The sequence below is a fragment of the Epinephelus moara genome, chromosome 3 (genome assembly GCF_006386435.1).
Source record: "Epinephelus moara isolate mb chromosome 3, YSFRI_EMoa_1.0, whole genome shotgun sequence".
In the NCBI taxonomy this organism is placed as follows: domain Eukaryota; kingdom Metazoa; phylum Chordata; class Actinopteri; order Perciformes; family Serranidae; genus Epinephelus; species Epinephelus moara.
In genome coordinates, this window is record NC_065508.1 from 41,595,495 (window position 1) to 41,615,071 (window position 19,577).

At 40.4% G+C, this 19,577-nt stretch overlaps 1 protein-coding gene across 5 annotated transcripts in view; it reads right to left on the bottom strand.

Annotated features, from left to right (window-relative positions):
- The window catches only part of acer3 (alkaline ceramidase 3), a 123,732-nt gene that overhangs the window by 81,088 nt on the left and 23,067 nt on the right, over positions 1-19,577 (bottom strand). For all 5 annotated transcript variants that reach the window (XR_007569359.1, XR_007569358.1, XR_007569354.1 and 2 more), the window contains 9 exons: positions 17,319-17,429; positions 17,056-17,108; positions 16,740-16,792; positions 9,926-10,007; positions 9,780-9,815; positions 5,028-5,086; positions 4,786-4,887; positions 1,511-1,615; positions 1,374-1,419 (listed from right to left, as the gene is read on the bottom strand). Coding sequence is in view for 1 of the 5 variants with exons in the window: in XM_050036243.1 (XP_049892200.1) it covers positions 1,374-1,419; positions 1,511-1,615; positions 4,786-4,887; positions 5,028-5,086; positions 9,780-9,815; positions 9,926-10,007; positions 16,740-16,792; positions 17,056-17,108; positions 17,319-17,429 (647 nt within the window). In the remaining 4 variants the exon portion in view is untranslated. The remainder of the gene's footprint in view (positions 1-1,373; positions 1,420-1,510; positions 1,616-4,785; positions 4,888-5,027; positions 5,087-9,779; positions 9,816-9,925; positions 10,008-16,739; positions 16,793-17,055; positions 17,109-17,318; positions 17,430-19,577) is intronic.

A 19,577-nucleotide genomic window follows, 5' to 3' on the forward strand; every position in this document is an offset into this window, starting at 1 on the left:
AGGAGCGCAGTGAAAATTTTAAATAACACATTTAATAGGAAAACAAGAAAATACAAAGGCTCCTCTAGAGCCACCCTCTCCTCCATCATGTGTATGGTAAGGGCCCAACACACACACACACACACACACACAGCTAGATTGGGCCTACTGACACAAAGGATGTCTTTAGTCCACTGGCTTTTGTAGTTGGGTCACCTGGCACGCTTAGCTGAGTTCATCAGATGAACTCAGCTAAATTTTAAAAATCTAATTCATGGTGAAGGGTCATGCATTTTCCACCAGTCACTTCGAAAAGCTCAAGGAAAAATATTTGTGGCTAGAGGCAGGAGCAAAATAAAATAAATAAATTAAATAAAAATCAACCAGCCACCCTCCTCCTCTGATAGGTTAAGAACAGTCCCTTCAGTGCGGTGAGGTTTGTGGACCGTTACCTGCCACAATGAGAGAAATGTGAACGGCTCCTTTCTCCTCTCCTCTCCATGTCACATACCTGTGTGCCGCCACGGCTCGGCTGTTCGGGTATTTCTGGGCAGTCATGACACCAACAAAGAGGAAATTATTGGACCTGGAGCCAGGCTTCTCGGTGGCCAGTAAACCGTTATCTTGTGGTGGCCATAGTGCTCTGCCATATTCCTGTCTATGACCCCTGTTCAACCCACAACTGGCAGGATTCTGCTTGCACAGAACTATTTTTAGTCACAAACGCAAGTAAAATGCGTAGAGCTCTGAATGAGGCTAAAAACAGAGTTCAAATGACGTTTTTCCAGACAACTTTTTATGTCAGGGCTTCAGGACACATGGATCACTACGGACGAGCAGTATGGAGATATTTTGTGGTTTCAGTTATTTGTTTTTGGATGTTTGAATCTGGGGCACCGCAAGCCTCCATTAGGTGGAGTTTTGTTGCTACCTCCTCTCCCTTTGGATCTCCGCAAGTGTTGTGAGGACTCTAAAACTTCACCTGATCCTCCATCGGCATGAGGGTGAGTAGATAATGGGTGAATTTTCATGTTGGTTGCACTATCCCTTGAACAGGTGTGTAAACTAACTAGCAGCTATCGCTCGTTCATGACAGAGTCACGGAGGACGAGGGGCGAGCTAGCTCTGTTGTGTTTGATAACATTGTTGAATGTAAACAGAAGTGAAGCCCAACGGTACTTAGCGTGCCTTTAACATTGAATTAAAGCCAAGTCCTTTCGAGTCATCTGTCTCAAGTCAAAGTCAAGTCTCAAGTCAAGAATACAAAGTCAATGTCAAGTCGAGTCTTTTATCAACGTTAGTCAAGCAAGTCTCAAATCATCATATTTGCGACTTAAGTCTGACTCGAGTCAAGTCATGTTACTCGAGTCCCCCATCTCTGCTGCTAGACATACCTTTACATTTGGTCTGTACTTGAGGTAGGTTGACCTGATCTGCAGGCTAGAAGAAGATATAAATAAGATTTCAATGCAAATAAACATGTCTCACCACAACAAAATCACTGTGGCTGTCTCCTGAAATGGCAGCTTACCTGAGAAGTATGTGCAGGTAGGATCCAAGGCCTGTAAAGATGTGCCACCAGGCATGGAACTGTGTGACTACTCCAACACCAGGGGGTAGTGTTTGCCTTCTGGCTCTGAATAACAAAGCAAACTAGAATTACTGTCCCGCGGTTGTATACCTCCATGCACCAGTCAAGTTTCTCTTACAGTTTACATCCATGTCTGTGAAAATACGGATGCTTCATACACGTCTTCCCCCCAACAGCACAAAAGATCTACACAGTCAGCACAGTTTAAAGGTGGACACCCAAAATGAGCGTCACCAGTATCTAATCAAATGTCTCCCCTTCTAATCCTGAGATATGACATTGAGTAATGGCCAAAAAAGTGTTTTTGCAGAATATTATGATGTCACAGTCAAGCTGACCATTGACCTTTTGATATAAATGTCATCACTTCATCATTTTATCCTATTGGACATTTGTGTGAATTTTTGTCATAATTAGCATAAGAATTAGAATTATAGCTGCTGCGCAGCAATGGTCAGGGCCGGGCAATTTTAGGCAAAATTAGGCAATTCTGAGCAACACACACACTAAAACAAAGCATATCACAACATAGAAGTTACATCATATAATTATGGCATGACCTTCAAGTTGTGGATGATGCTGAAGTGATCAGACTCATAATAGACAAAGGAAAGAAAAAACTCAAGAACAAGAAAGTAAGAATAACATTAACTGCTAGCAATTATGAACAAACTGGCCTGATCTAGCTTAAAGCTAAACATTATCCATGGTGACAAAGATGAAAACATTTTTTAAAATGTAAAAGTAGCTATTGGATAGACTCTGCATATTGATTGATAGCTAAGCCAAATAAACAGGAAAAAGAGACAAGGGGTAACAGGGGAAAGTGTTGATAAAGAGTATTTGTCTCTCTGCGAAACTGCCTGGATCGTAATTATTTTAACCTTAGTAGTCACTAATCCACATAGCATGATGCCTGAACATAGGACTTTCACAGTAGAATGTCCGTTCTGCCTTAGCTGAGGCTTGAACTCACAACTTCTGAGACTGAGGTCCGTCTTCTATCTCACTGAGCTAATTGGCAAGTGACAGTTCATGGGTGGCTTCACAAATTGACTAAGTCAAGCATCAGGGTGCCAGACAGTAGCCATCCATGCTATAGAAAAGCAAATTTCAAAGTGAAAGTTCCAAAGCTGTAGCACATATGGTTGATTTGTTATGAATTTTCAAAGTTTTGAAATTTAGAGGCTTGCTGTAGCGCCACCATCAGGACTATTGTCTTGTGTTTCCAGTTGAGGACATCTGGCATGGGACTGGACCTTTATGAAAAGTTTGAGTAGATTTCTCATATGGAAATGTTGCACAAACTGAGACTTGAACTCACAATCTTCAACACCAAGAACCATCCTCTATCTCACTGAGCTAATTGGCAAATGGAAACGTCACATGTAGCTTCACAAATTGACTAAGCCAGTCACCTGTGTGCAAGACAGCAGCTGTTAGTGTGTAAAGGCAGATTTCAAACGGCTGTCAAAAATTCAGTTATTAAGAAAAAAATCCGAAAATACACAAATTGCATCTAGACAGCATGGAGATGTTGGTAATTTGTTTTTAACAATGATTTATTGGCTCCATAATGAAAAACCGATGTTTAAAAATGCCATTTTTGCATTGACTCCAATTGTTCGCATGAGAGCAAAATTCAAAATGCTGTAAAAAATTCAGTTTTTGAGATAAAATTCTGATATTTTCCAAACATCATCTACCATGACTCCAAAATTTTGTCATTTTTTTAATGAACATTGAAAATGTATTCAGCAAGAATTTGCAAGTATATGTTTACAATACCGTTTACAGTCAAACATTTTGATGCACTGTAGGCTCAATTTTCGATAAATCAAAAATCTGTGTGGATAACTTTGTGTAGGACAGTCTGAAGATGGTCTGTAGCAACTTTGGTGTCAATTGAGCAAAAATTGTGGGAGGAGATAGGTTTAAGAAGTTTTACAGTTTTTGAAAAAAACAGAGTGATGGACTTCATAATTTGCAATAGGTTTAAATGTAGAAAAGTTTCTTCAGTGTTGGGGCTACATTTTGGTGAAAGTTGCATCTGCAATTTGTAGCATATATGGTTGATTTGTTGTGAATTTTCAAAATTTTGAACTTTAGAGGCTTGCTGTTGCGCCACCATCAGGACTGTTGGCCTGTTTTTGCAGCTGAGGCAATCTGGCATGGGACTGGACCTTTGTGCAAAGTTTGGAGATTTTTCGCGCATGGGAAGTAGGATTTCCTCGGAAGAAGAAGAAGAAGAAGAAGAAGAAGAACATGCAGGATAACAATAGGGTCCTGGCAGCTTAGGCTGCCCAGCCCCTAATTAGAATTGAGTTATTGCCAAAAACATTAGAATTAGAATTGAGTTACTGCCAAAAACATGTTTTGTGAGGTCATAATGGCCTTCAATTCAAGGCAATTCCATAGAACTTTATTTATTAAATTTGTGTGCCAGAGACTGCTCATAAATTATAGAAACACAAATTACAGTATTAACAGTTGACGTTCACAAACAACAACCAGAATTACCAGTGGGTTCCCTGGGTTAGGTTGACCTCTGACCACCAAATTTTAATCAGTCCATATGGACATTTGGGTTAACTTTGGAGAAATTCCCTCAAGGTGTTCTTGAGATATCACTTTCACAAGAATGAGACAGACACACTTACAGTGAACTTAACCTTAAACCTTTGACCATCTAAATCTAATCAGTTCATCGTTGAGTCCAAGTGGACATTTTATTTAAGGAAATTCCTTCAAGGCGTTTGTGCGATATCGGCTCATGAGAATGGGACAGCCATACATATGTGAGGACGGATGAACAACCTGAAAACATAATGCCTCCAGCTAGAGCTATTTCCAGTAGAAATGTATCTCCAACAGTAAACGATTCTCTAAGAGATGTTGCTAAGAAATTGTTATAAATGTTTTATCTTAAACGTGAATCAAAACCTAAACGGGCATTTTAGATTAGTTGGTTTGGTGTCTTATTCCACAGTAAATGAGCTGATACATTTTCAGGCACTGATATTACTGAGTTTTCCTGACTTCTCCTTGAGAATAGAAAAAATGATTTACATTATTGTTGTGATGTCACAACTGACACAGCTACTACTGACACAGCTACTATTAAAAGGACGATTATTAACTTTGCTCTATGAATTCCAAAATTAAGCAAGTTAATATATAATATCCCTTATTAATTTTTCACAGCAAATACTTACCTTAATATGTCACAGAAGATATTGTCAATGTTCCACAGTAGGAACCCTAACATAAAGACTCCTAAGGAGGTGTAACACAGCGGTCTGAGCCATGGGTACACCCTAACATTGAAACAAAAACAACAAAGAAAACACTTCAGGAAGTTGTTACGTGACTCATTTTCTCAATCATTAAATATTAACAAAAAACACATTTGATATGCTTATGTTTTTAATGTTAACGGTCAACTTGGCAAACTTACCATGTAACAATGAAGATAGATCGCATCACTAGGCAAGCTACTAGAGCACCATACATGACCTAGAAGAGGACATGATTATTAATTTGGCTTTCATACACCGCAAGGGCGTGTGGGCCAAGATAAATCAAACTTTTGACTGTGTACAAATTTTCATCAACATTTTTCCTCTCTGGCAGCCAAAGCTGTANTGAGGCAAATTGTGATTTGTGATATTGGGCTTTATAAATAAAATTGATTGATTGATTGAAATCAAACTTTTGACTGTGTACAAATTTTCATCAACATTTTTCCTCTCTGGCAGCCAAAGCTGTACACTGAGATAAATGTTAACAGTCTGCTAGCATAGCTTTTCCAATACACACAATGTTGTCTCTAAAAACTTTTCCTATCCAACTTTTTTTTTCCTTTGGGTATTATAAGAATTTACACTTAAGTGAGAGCTTTCACTATTACAGCTGTAGATTTTTAGACAGTTTACAGGATAAATGATTTCAACTATTCATCTTTTATCAGTATTATTTTATCATTTTATTTAGAATTTTTGATAATCCTTAAAATTAGGCAATTGGTTTAAAGCGCAGGTACTGTTTGAAATACACACAACTCCTGTCCACACCAAGGCCATAAGGGTTACAAATACATATATACATATATATATAAATTCATGGGTATGGGTACAGGTATGGGTAAGAATGAACTACACGTGGGCGGGCAGCAGATGAGAACAAAAATATTTTTCAGAATACAACAATTGAAAAACATGTGCAGTATATGTGTGACATTTTGACATGTATCCCTATTATGAAGCTGCATCCTTTTATTTTGAAACTCAACAACACAAGTCAATCCTTTGACCCCGTTGTCACATTTGTCACTGATGTGGAGGACTCCAGTGATGAAACTTTGCAGCCCGAGGATGAGGTGGCAGCCTACATCCAGTTCAAGACAACCAAGGAAGATCCTTTTGAGGTTTTATGGTGGCGGAAGGAGCATGCTAAAATGTTTCTTAACCTGGCAGTGATTAAATGTTTTCACTATCCCAGCATCGAGCGCAGCTAGTGAAAGAGACGTCCCCTCCTCTGGATTTCTAATTCAAGAACAGAGAACCGAGCTTAATGTGACTGACTGTAGCCTTTGTGTAACGGGTTGGTTCTGGTGCGGAACTTTACGGTACGGGCGGGTGTGGGTTTTCAAAAATGGACCTGTGCAGGCCTCTGTTGGGAACCACTGTGCTGTATTACTGTAAAACACAAGTTTATATATGTTGGTTGTTACATTGCAAAAATTTGGAAAACCAACACGAATGCTATGTGCATTCACTACAATCGCTATTTAAAAGAAGTACAAAACTACTCATAATTGAAGTGGCCATTTGGACCACACTCTGTAAACTAAGCACAAAAAGTAAGGAAATTTGTGTCTGGTAGATTATTTCTTTGTTGTCAAATTGCTTCTTGGCAATAAATCATATACTATTGGAAAGCCTGTTTATTTCCCTTTTAGATGGTGCCACATTTGTAAGGAACATGCATTTGTGGGATGAGTCACAAAAAATCGCCAAATCTTCTCTGCCAATTCCAAACAGCTGTTTTTTTTGCTGTTGCTATTGCCTCTTGTTTTGAGCCTCTGGTACCCCCAGGTGAACATGGGCCCTGCTACAGTGGCCAGTTGGTGTATGCTCCAAGAATCGGCATGCCCATTTGACTGATCTGGATAGGACCCGTGCAATAGGGCAACTTCAAGCTGGTGTTCTGCAAAACCAAGTTCCGGCATTATTTGGAGTGAGCCTTAGTACCATCTGCAAACTGAAGGCCAGGTTCCATATTAACAGGGGATGTCAGAGACAGGCTGCAAAGTGGGCATCCCAAGAAGACGGCACCCCAAGAAGACTGTGTCCTCATCCTGTCAGCACTTAGGAACCGTAGGCAGTCTTCTACAGATTTGCAGTCAAGGTTTGCAGGAAGACATGACTGACGGCTCTCTGCCCAGACAATCCGGAACAGACTGAACGCAGCCAATCTCTGGTCTCATAGGGCTGCCAGGAGGCCTGCCATGACTGGCCTTCACCATCAGGCCCGTTTGCGCTTGTGTCAGCGACACTTGCACTGGAACCTGAACATGTGGAGGAACGGTATGTTCAGCGATGAGTCCCGATTCTGCCTGCGGCAATTGGATCATAGGGATAAAGTGTGGAGAAGAGGAGGAGAACGCTTTGCTGATTGCTGCACCGATAGAGTAACATCTTTTGGTGGAGGCAGTGTGATGGTGTGGGGCAACATGTCCCTCACTGGAATGAGGGAGGCTTGAGGCTTGTCATCAATGGAGGCAATCTCAAGGCAGAGATATCAAGATGATAGCCAGCAGTCCTGACCTCAACCCCATTGAACACTTGTGGGATCAGCTTGGGCGTGCTGTTCGTGCCAGAGTGACCAACACAACCACGTTGGCTGACTTGCGACAAATGCTGGCTGAGGATTAGGATAGCGTCCCAGAGCAGTGTGTGACCAGGCTGGTGACTAGCATGAGGTGGAGGTGGCAGGCTGTTGTGGCTGTGTATGGTTCTTCCACAGAATACTGAGGCTCCTGTTTGTTAAATGAATAAATTGTTAAATTGCCAATATGTCTTGTTTCTGCAGACTTTAATCATCCAATCCACCAAACAACACCAAACAAGAGTCAACAGCAAAAAAAGCCGTTTGGCATTGGCAGAGATGATTTGGCAAATTTTTCATAGGCGCAACCTACATACTCAGCTCTGCTACTCATCCCACAAATGCATGTTCCTTACAAATGTGGCACCATTTAAAAGGGAAATAAACCGGCTTTCCAACAGGATTAGATTTATTGCCAAGAAGCACTGTTCCAACAAAGAAATAATCTACCAAACACAAATGTCCTTACTTTTTGTGCTTAGTTTACTCGTTCACTGTGCTCAGTTTTGCTGAGCCATCATAGGGCAGTGTGATCGGTAAACAGTCAGTTTACTAAAGCAAATTTGACACATTGTTCTGGCTGTTATAAAGAAACACATACACAATGTGAGACTCTACAAAACTACAGACAAAATCTGTATAACAGAAGTGGCTGTGCACATCTTTAAAGGTTTATATGCTTACTGTATATGGTTAGAGCTATGCAATTCTTCTTGGCAACAATCTTCACTAGTTTGATCCCACATTTATGGATTCAGCACGGCATAGTATCTGGGTTTTTTAAATGCTACACGTTAATAAACACTTTAAAGTATATCATGCAGAAATTGTCAGCAACTGTAAATAGTATCGTCAGTGAAAGTGAACCCCACCTTTGTCCATCTGGTGTTTCATCTCCCAGCAATCAATAGTCGTGATTTAAACGTATTGGCTATATTTAGCTCCGATTTAGTCTAGCTACATGTAACCCAAATCTAGCCAATTTAATTTTGAAATTTATTAAATGTAATTTTCACCATTGCAATCACGTATGGAGAGTCAACAGTAATTAAAATATATTTATCTCCATTTTTTGGACATGGTCTCTACATAGCCGTATAATTGATGACGTCTACACTTTGACTATGGTTATGTCTACCAAATTTTCACTGACAGCCCAAATTCAGCCGTGATTTAGCCTAGACGTCAGGTCTTCATGTAGACGGCTATTAGACGCTTTTTAAACCAAAAAATGCTTGCTGGGCTTGCAACATTTGCATTTTTTCAGTGCTGTATACGCAATTTTTGTAGCTTCCACTTGGATGCATGCTGCTTCACGTCTGGCACCTGGTCATTGCCTGTTTATTGAGTCCTGACCCAAGATTAGTGTCACCAAATAAGTATTTGACCAAATATTTTCCCTTCTGTTCCTGATAAATGAGGTTGAATAATGGCCAGAAAAGTGTTTTTGCAACATTATGATGTCACAGTGAAGTTGATCTTTAATCTTATAAAATGTCATCAATTCATTATTTTATCCTATCAGACATTAGAGTAGAGTTTTGTCATATTTAGCAAATGAATACTTGAGTTATGGCCAAAAACATATTTTGTGAGGTCAGACTTACCTTGTCCTTTGACCTTCAACCAAAAAATTCTAATCAATTTATTCTTCCAAGTGGACGTTTATGACAAATTTTTGAAAAAAAAATTGACCTGAGGTGTTTTTGAGACATCGCGTTCACAAGAGGCAGATGCAAGATCACATTGACCTTGACATTTGACCACCAAAATTGAATCAGTTCATCATTGAGTCCTATTGGACATTTGTGCCAGATTTGAAGAAATTCGCTTGAGACGTGAGATATTGTGTTCACAAGGATGGACTGATGGACGTACAGATGAAACAAATACATAATGCCTCCATCCACGGCTATCGCTGACACGGAGGCATGATAAGAAAATCCAGGCAGAGGACAGAAACTCTGCAGATAAATACACAGCCACACACTAAGCGTGGGTCACAAGTGATATTTGAGAGGGATTACTACTGTATAAGTCTATAAATTGTTTTTTAGGAAATTCCTGCAGAGTATACCTTTAACTGATCATCATCAAACAGTAAAATAACATCAATGATGCAATATTTTGCATTTTTGCTTTGGTATGAAATGCTGCTTTATGTTTAACAAACAGCATCCACCAAAGTGAGAGACGTACTGTATGCTGCGTTGACAAGTCCAATGTTTACCCAAGGTAGTAATGACTTAAGGCAGGCTGAGCCCTAATAGCAAACAATGAGCGATCTGAGCCAGTTGAGCATCATGCAGAGCTCTCTTACCTGGTGAAATACTGGCTCCTTCCACTGTAAGTATACCTGCAACATGAAATACAGGAACTACTCAAGAGAATATGATGCATGTTCTGATTTATTTACTTCATGGTTAAAACTAAATGATCACCATTGAAGTAAAAGTGGATACTCACCACAGTGACTGAGACACTAAAGATGAATAATAATGCAATAGGAAATAAGCTGATGCCCTTCTCTTGTTTGAAACACTCGTATCTGAAAAAGAAAGTGATTACGTGTTCAACTTGAATAACCATAAAGAAGAGAGAGCAAATAAGTTTGTCCAAGTGGAGAGACTATCTCTCAACTCTACATGTGCACAGAGACTAACCCCTATAGAGGAAGCTGACATGGATGTTCTTAATGACACATCACCTGTGGTGGTCGCTGAAAGACACACCGCAAGAAAACCAAACACATCCAGCTACTCCTGTGGTACCATGAAATTTCAAATGTGATGTCACTACCACGCCATGCAGTGTTTCCCATACATTCATTAATCTGTGGCAGTGCGCTACGAATGAATTATCTCCGCCACATATAGATTTTTCTGCTTTTGGTGCTACCTGTTCGACCTCGCTCATAAACACATTATAATGGGACTCACTGTCTGTGAATGTAGCTTGTCGTTACAATTCCGGTGCAATAGGTGGCTGTATGCATCATAAACCAAAGAAGACGCACTTAACGCACCTGGTCCGCCAGAAGAAGAAGAAGCAGACGTAGTAGCAGAACGGATCCAAAGACGAAGGTAAGACCTCTCGGTACAAATATGTGGGCAAACAAGTCCAAAAGTGGTCCGAACAACTCTAACTCATCATGTTATATTAGCCTGTGTCTGTATTAACATAGCTGGAAGCTCAAAATGAGCAGAGACATTAACTTACACTGTTAGTAGTGTTAACGTTAGCCAACAGGCTAACCACTTCACATGTGTTGAGCTGTTGCCGCTTAAGGTTAGCCGGCGCTGTACATAGAGCAGTTCTGCTCGTAAGTAATTAACTCTGACGTTGGATGTTCACTCCTTCACACAGATGAGTATTGAAAAATATTTTCAGCGACAGAAAAGGCCTCATCCTGAAGAGGAGGTACAGTCCGGACCACAGGAGGTATTATCAAAACGGTGTAGACACTTAAGAAACACACATGGAAGAGTGAACAGACGTCCATCAGTGTGAAAATTAATTTGCTTCCAATATTTCCAGGCTTCAACTAGTGCCGCAGCTGTGGCAGCTGAGGCAGTAAGAGAGGGTCAGGAGGAAGGGATAGGAGCGGTAGGTACTCAGGGAGATGTAGGGAGGAAGGGGAGGAAGAGGAGGAAGACAGCAGGCAGCATGCAGTAGTGCCAGCTAGGGCGGAGGCAACAGGTGAGACTCAGCAAACACAGGGAAATAAAGCAGGAAAAGGGTCCTAATTTCTATTCTTCTGTGCCTTATAGAGATGACTGTATCAGCAAAACACAGAGTCACTGGTTTTGATCCAGAATGGCTGAAAATGCCCCAATTCAAGTCCTGGCTCTACGACACACAGCACGGTAAATTTAGTATCTGCATTATTTCTTCAATTATTGATAACCATGTTTTGTTTTTTGTTCTCTTTGTAATGTTTTGATTGCTCTACATTTTAGGGATGTTTTGTCGATTGTGCAGACAGCACAAGCCCGCTGCTAGGAAAGGCCCAGAAAAGAGGGCCTTTGTTGAGTTTGGAGGAGGAGTATATAGAAAGGACTACTTAGAAAGGCACATCACCACAGAGCACCACCAGGAGAGTGTTAGATGCCAAGCATCTCTCGCATCTGGTAGGTTCCAATTTCAACATCAAATAACGCAATTATAATAAAATTTGAGTTTAACATTTTAAAACATTTAATCATTTACAGGCATCTCGGTGATGAATGCCTTTGAGCCCACAGTTGTTGTGGAGCATGAGGCGGTAATAGGTGGCTTCAAGTGCCTTTACTGGCTGATCAAAAATAAACTGGCCCGCCACACTAACTACCCCAAGCTTTTGAGCCTGGCTGAGCTTCTGGGGTGTGATTTTTTTAGGAAATTGAAGGTAAAGGTCACCAAGATATTATTTCAAATAAAATCAGTCTTTACATTAATAAATAAAAATTACAAAACAAATTTTCTCTTTTTGGGCGGCACGGTGGTGTGGTGGTTAGCACTGTCGCCTCACAGCAAGAGGGTTGCCGGTTCGATCCCGGGTGTGGGAGCCCTTCTGTGCGGAGTTTGCATGTTCTCCCCGTGTCTGCGTGGGTTCTCTCCGGGCACTCCGGCTTCCTCCCACAGTCCAAAGACATGCAGATTGGGGACTGGGTTAATTGATAACTCTAAATTGTCCATAGGTGTGAATGTGAGCATGAATGGTTGTTTGTCTCTATGTGTCAGCCCTGCGATAGTCTGGCGACCTGTCCAGGGTGTACCCTGCCTCTTGCCCGATGTCAGCTGGGATAGGCTCCAGCCCCCCCGCAACCCTCAAGAGGATGAAGCGGTTAGAAGATGAATGAATGAATGAATGAATTTTCTCTTTTTCCTAATGTCAAGATTGACCAGCGCAACAACTACAGATCTCATTGCATTATCGATGAAATGCTGGAGATCTTGGGAGAGGTTATTGAGGACCCAGTCCTCTCTGAAATCCAATCTTCAAAGGCAATTACCCTGGAGGTTGATGAGAGTACAGACGTCTCCACAGCCAGGCAGCTCGATGTGCATGTCCGGTATGGAAGTAGAATTTCATCAAAATCCCACAGATCCTCATAAATGTGAATACTAAATACTTTGCTTTCTCTCAGATACCTGGATAAAGAGGGGCATGTTTTCAATCAGTTCCTGGACCTGGTTGAAATTGCTGATGGCAAAGCAGACACTATTGTGACAGCCATAAAGACTGGGAGTGGGGACTGATGGAGCAGCTGTTATGACAGGTATTATTATACATATCATGTAAAATTGTTTGTTATAACCTATGTTTGTTACTGATTAATTTTATTTTAAAAAACTTTTGTTTTTAATTCAGGGTGTGTGAATGGTGTTGTGAAGCAACTTGCGGACAGCTACCCAAAGATCGTGGGTGTGGCTTGTGCAGCCCATAGATTAGCCCTTGCCTGCAAGGACTCATCCAACGATGTTAAGTACATGGCCACCTTCAGAGATCACCTGTAAGAGCTCCACTTATTCTTCTGCAACAGTGCTAATCGCACTGCAACGCTCAAGGCAGCGTCCATCACCCTGGGTGTTAGTGATTTAAAAATAAAGGTAATCGTAATTTGATATTGTAGTAGTTATCTTTTGTTTATTCATAATGTAGTCTGAGTGGGCGGAAGTTCGCTGCATAGATCAGCCTCTCATTGGGCGGAACGAGCCACCCGCTGAAGTCAAAAAGTCATCCTCTACTACAGATTTGTGGCTGCTGTTTACCTACAGGCTGATGTTTTGCCCCACCTTGCAAGTCTGTCTGAAGGAAGATGACGTATTTCAAAAAGCAGACGTCAACTTCCTTCATATAAAGGAGATGGTATGCTGAATGTGCACATTTACTTGAAACAATTAGTGTGATAAAAGTCAGTGTGTTTTGATACATTGAAATAGGGGTCCTTTCCATGTCTGACCAGTAACAGCAGCTATGTTTTTTTTTTAGTTTTTTTTTTATTATTTAGGTCCCTGTCACCATTAATACTCTGAGGAACATCAGAGAAGCTGGACAGACTCCACTCCCGGGATCATTCCTGTCTCGCCTCCACCAGGACTTGGATAATCCCTAAGGACTTGGGGCCTTTAACATTCCGCATGAGGAGGAGAGGAACAGGAGAGGACAGGGGCAAGGAGATGTCCAGGAAGCCCCAAGGGGGGAGCAGTGGGCCAGATTCCAGCAAGAGGTAAATAATGATTAAAGTAATGATTTACCTCTTACATGATTTATATTTGTATTCCTGACTCTATGGTCTGACCCTTAATGACTATATTAAAGGTGGCTGTAAGCTCATCTTCCTATGTCCATTGTAGGTCATCCACCCTTACCTAAGTGGCCTGGAAAAAAACCTTCACCTGAGGTTCCATGACCTGGACATACTTGGGGCTTTCAGTGTCTTCGGACCTAAATCGGCTGCTCTGCAAGATGACTCTGCAAACATTGCCAATCTGAAGATTCTTGCCAGAAAATTCTGCCCTGAGCAAGAGAATGAGGTCCTGCAGGAGTGGATATCATTTAAGAACCATGTCCTTACTGGGGCATTCAAGGTGGGTGAATTAAACTGATTTATAATTATAGGATTCATAGGATAGGATAGGATTCATAACACACTCACACTCACACAATCACTAACTAACTAATCCCAAACCTGTTTTTTGAAGGACAAGAACCAGGCTGACATCCTTACTCTGCTGGCAAGTGAGTTCGATGAGTGGGATAATATCTACCCCTGCCTCAGCCTCCTCGCAGGCATTGCCTTGGTGATCCCCGTTTCAAGCATGAATTGTGAAAGGGATTTTTCTACTCTTAATAGGGTAAGAGCATCACTTTGAGGAGCAAAACAAATATTTTCACATTTTCTTTATTGGTGCAGTTTATGACATATAAAGTTTTTTTTTGTTTTTTTTTGATGAATCCTTAGGTGAAAACAGACCTTAGAAACCACCTGCAAGGAGAACACCTGGCTGCCTGCCTGAGAATTTCGATCAATGGGCCTGACCCCGAGGACTTTCCATACAATAAGGCCTTAGAGTATTTTTTTTAGGAAGCCCCGAAAAATTCATTGCCCTGACAAAGGGTGCAAACTCTGCAGGAAGTAGGGAAACACAGGATTAACTGTAGGGAGTAAAACTGATGACTACAGGCTATCTGCAAGCTATCTGTATATCTATTTATCTATATATCTATATCTGTATATATCTATATCTCTCTATATATATCTATATATCTGTATATGTATATCTCTATATCTGTATATCAATATATGTATATCTATATCTGTATCTGCCTGTATTCAATGAAAGTGTTGTAGTTCTATTCAAACTCCTCGTTTTTCTTGGTCGCACCGCTGCCACCACAAATAGATTCCTGTCCTGTGGGAAACACTGCCATGTGCTCAGATGAAGGAACTATTCATAAATATTCCCTATGTACATTAGGGATAGGCACTAATTATGTTTTCTAAGAGAGAGTGATCACATGAATTACTCAAGGGGACATAATTGTCTTGTAGAGGGAAATCTATTTTTAGGTCACATTTTAAGGAGCATGGCAGCAGCAATAACAATGCACAGCACTGATTCTGATGCATCATGCTTATTTTCAATTAAAACAATTACAGTTGCCATTTAAGATAAAGATATTTTTTACAACTAAACATTAAAAAAGCATTAAATAATAGCCTGTGGAGAGCCTGGTGTGCCACCCACAGCTCCAATGGAATCCAGGGTTTACATTGGACTTTGTATTTTGGAGGCCAATATGGCTGCTAATATGAAATAGACATATACATGAACATAAACATGTTCAGATGTAGGTACAGGATCTGTGACGTGAGTTTAATCAGGATTGCTCAAAAAAACTTGAGTTATGGCTTATTTCCCTCCAAGCCCTGCCTTTTACTAAGTAATTTTGATAGATGGCTGCTTTGTTTTTAGGTCGATCTTCCTCAGTTACAGCAGGATTTGTATCTCAGTTCCACAAGGCTGCAAACCAAGTTTGGTCTTCACAGAATCAAAATCCAGGAAAGTCTATTCATATTAGTGTTTTTCACATCATACAAATTGGCAAAGTATTCATCATGGTGTGACTCATGGCGTAAGCACCACGATCAGGCTGACTGGGATTGAAATTCTTGTAAAGTATTAGAACATAATTTCCAGTTATGGTGCCAAGTTTCCTTTCTTTAGGTTATGCTCAGTCACAGTAATTTGAGTAAAGGCATAATATAGCATATAATGCTAAGTAGGCCATGCCCACATGCACTAATCATCATGACACATTAGATCTTGGCTAATACTTCCCCTGAGAGCATGTGTACCGAAATTGAAATTCTATTCACCAGGTTTTGAGGTTTGTGGCAATTGTGGTGCCCCCTTTGGGTCAGGCTTACAATGCTTAAGTGCCTTTACTCCCCAACATGTACTGAAGGTATCTGCCAAGATTTATGTTAATTGGAAAAAACAATTAATGAGTTATTTCCAATTAACTTATAAGCCCTGCCCTTTCAAAGTTTTTTTTTTTATTTTTATTTATGGTGACTGTGTTTTTTAACTGATCGTGCTCATTTATTGTACCAATGTGTATCGCAGTCCCACAAGGCTGTATACAAAAATTGGTGTCAATAGAGTCAAAATTAAGAAAAGTCTATTAATTTTTACTGTTTTTCACATTATGCAAATTAGCAAAAAAATCCATTATGGCAGACTTTTATGGTCCAAAATGATTTGTTGTAGAGCACATTCAGTTGGATATGTTTGCCAAATTTCAGGTGGATCGGACTTACAGTGTGAGGGGCGTGGCCTTTCTAAAATTCCATTTTTGGTTAATTACAGCACCACAACATGGCTGATTTGAGTCATATTTCTTGCAAGACATTTGCACATTATTTTCCAGTTATCAGACTAATTTCATCTTTCTAGCTCATTCCAGCTCCCAGCAATGTAACTCACAACGGAAAACAACTAATACTTTATCAGATTTCATTTTGTCTGAAGAGGTATTGAGACTAATCACATATTTGTCTCATCATGTCAATGTATGAAGAGTTTCTATAACTGCAGATTCAAAAAATAAATAGTTCAATTATATACAGCACACTCTAACAACTACAGGGTGATAATACTCTCTTTGAGTGTATCAATTGATCAGTAAGGTTAATGGCTCATTTTACAGCCACAGTCACATTGAATATGTTCTCAGTGACCATCAGTTACTGCTTCAACAACAATACATCCACAAAGTTGAGCAACTTACAGGCAGTAGACAAAGACGCATGTACTGTAAATCATCGGCAACTCATCCAGTAACTGCAAATGAGAGTAAGAAGAAAACATAAATTAGTACATAACTATAGGATTACATTGTTTCAGCATAATGTCACATTGCATTAGACAGCAAATGTTCGACCTCTCAAATCCATATTGCCCAAGACAACAATGGGTCTGATTCATGCAGTTTCAGCAAGACATTGATATTCAGAAAAGATAACACTCAACTATCACCCCGTCATGATTCTGTAAGGGTACTTTTTGCTGACATATTAAGGTTTTCATGTAACACTGTAGCCCACCTGCATCTCATATAGCAGTGTCATGTGGAAGCACCAGGAACCAACACCAACAGCTGGGGGACACACAGGCAACCCCACCAAACATTAAAATTGAAAGTCAGGACATTCTCATGTGCATGCAACATGACTGATGGCATCAGCAGGATATACTGTACAATGGGAAAGTCCTCTGTCAACAGATACAATATGTAAACAAGAGTTGTGTTTGCTTCAGTATTGTCACTAATGTAAAGCTAGGTACTTTATGGTTGCAACATACTAACCTGCAAGTCCGAGGAAAGAGCAGATGTAGCGAAGCTCGAGGCCATCACGAATCGTCTGGATGGCCCCATAAATGGGAGGAAGAATCATGATCAGGTTGCTGACAGTGTTCCCTGTTCAAAAAGACAATAGAGACAAAGGAGAATATTTGCATTTTCTGAAGAAAGTGCGTGTGAGAGCTGGAAGCTGTTAGCTGCTGCTGCGCTTGCTCCCACCTGTGGCTGCTGCCAGCTGCAAGCTGCTGCTGTTACAACAACAATTTTTCAAATCTTTTAGGGCCAACTACAGGTGAAATCAAATGTATCTGTATCAAATGATACAGACTTGGTTAGCATCCCTATCCGTAGTTTACTAAATTTGGTTACCCTGGAATATTACATTTAAGAGATATGGCACTTATTACGTAGTGTGGTGGTGTTGATGATGGGGCTATTGGTGTATTGGTGACATCATTAAATATGTCATACACATGATCATGGAGAACTTGTTTACCACATTTAATTCTATTTAAGTACACAGAGTTGTAAACCAAAAGAATCCAATTGTGATGTTACTGTAGCACCGTCTATGGGTAAAACTGTATGAAAATTTACACACTTGTACAATGTGCACAACATTGCCAAATTTGGTTGCAATCTAATTTGACATTGAAGAGTTTTGGCCCATTAAGTGCATCAGGCCACACCTACAAATGTTTGGTAATCAATTAAAAACACATGGTAAGTGATACCCGAAACAAACTTATCAGTTTTGTTTGAGGTCATCTAAATATGCTATGTACTGTGGTGTGATTGCTGCGAACTGATAAGATGCAGCTGCGGCTGATTGCATGCATTTGTCTGTGTGTCTGGGGAGCGATTTGTTGTATGTGCGGCTACGTTCATCCTGGAAGGGAGGGTGTCGTTCGCGGCTGGTAGGGCCGCCGGCGACGAAGACAGCTGAGTAGGTTTAACCATTCCTGTGTTAGGAGGGGAGGCCTGCGCCTCCTTTAGATAGTTAGGGCTGGGTTGATAGGAGCATTAGCCGCCAAATGCTCTCCAGTTTAGCTGCCGCCTTCAGCACGCCGCTGCTGGCTTTTCCTGCTGCTCCTGCTTCACTGGGCATTTCTTCCTCTTCCTGATGTGCCGTCCGATGAAGCCATGGTTCCTCCGGGGAGTTGGACGGTGCCACAAGCCTAGACTTGGGGGCGGGGGGGTCTCGACGGCCACGCAAGTTACGTCTGTTCTTTTTATTGTTATGAATGGTTAATTTCTTATTATTAGGGGCCGGGCAGCCTAAGCTGCCAGGACCCTATTGTTATCCTGCATGTTCTTCTTCTTTTTCTTCTTCCTTCTTCTTCTGAGGAAATCCTACTTCCCATGCGCGAAAAATCACCAAACTTTGCACAAAGGTCCAGTCCCATGCCAGATTGCCTCAGCTGCAAAAACAGGCCAATAGTCCTGATGGTGGCGCTACAGCAAGCCTCTAAAGTTCAAAATTTTGAAAATTCACAACAAATCAACCATATATGCTACAGATTTGCAACTTTCACCAAAATGTAGCCCCAATACTGAAGAAACTTTTGTATATTTAAACCTATTGCAAATTATGAAGTACGTCACTCTGTTTTTTTCAAAAACTGTAAAACTTCTTAAACCTATCTCCTCTCACAATTTTTGCTCAATTGACACCAAACTTGCTACAGAGCATCTTCAGACTGTCCTACACAAAGTTATCCACACAGATTTTTGATTTATCGAAAATTGAGCCTATAGTGCATCAAAAATGTTTGACTGTAAACGGTATTGTAAACATATACTTGCAAATTCTTGCTAAATACATTTTCAATGTTCATTAAAAAAAATGACAAAATTTTGGAGTCACGGTAGATGATATTTGGAAAATATCAGAATTTTATCTCAAAAACTGAATTTTTTAACAGCATTTTGAATTTTGCTCTCATGCGAACAATTGGAGTCAATGCAAAAATGGCATTTTTAAACAAATAAATCATTGTTAAAAACAAATTACCAACATCTCCATGCTGTCTAGATGCAATTTGTGTATTTACGGATTTTTGTCTTAATAACTGAATTTTTGACAGCCGTTTGAAATCTGCCTTTACACACTAACAGCTGCTGTCTTGCACACAGGTGACTGGCTTAGTCAATTTGTGAAGCTACATGTGACATTTCCATTTGCCAATTAGCTCAGTGAGACAGAGGATGGTTCTTGGTGTTGAAGATGGTGAGTTCAAGCCTCAGCTTGTGCAACATTTCCAT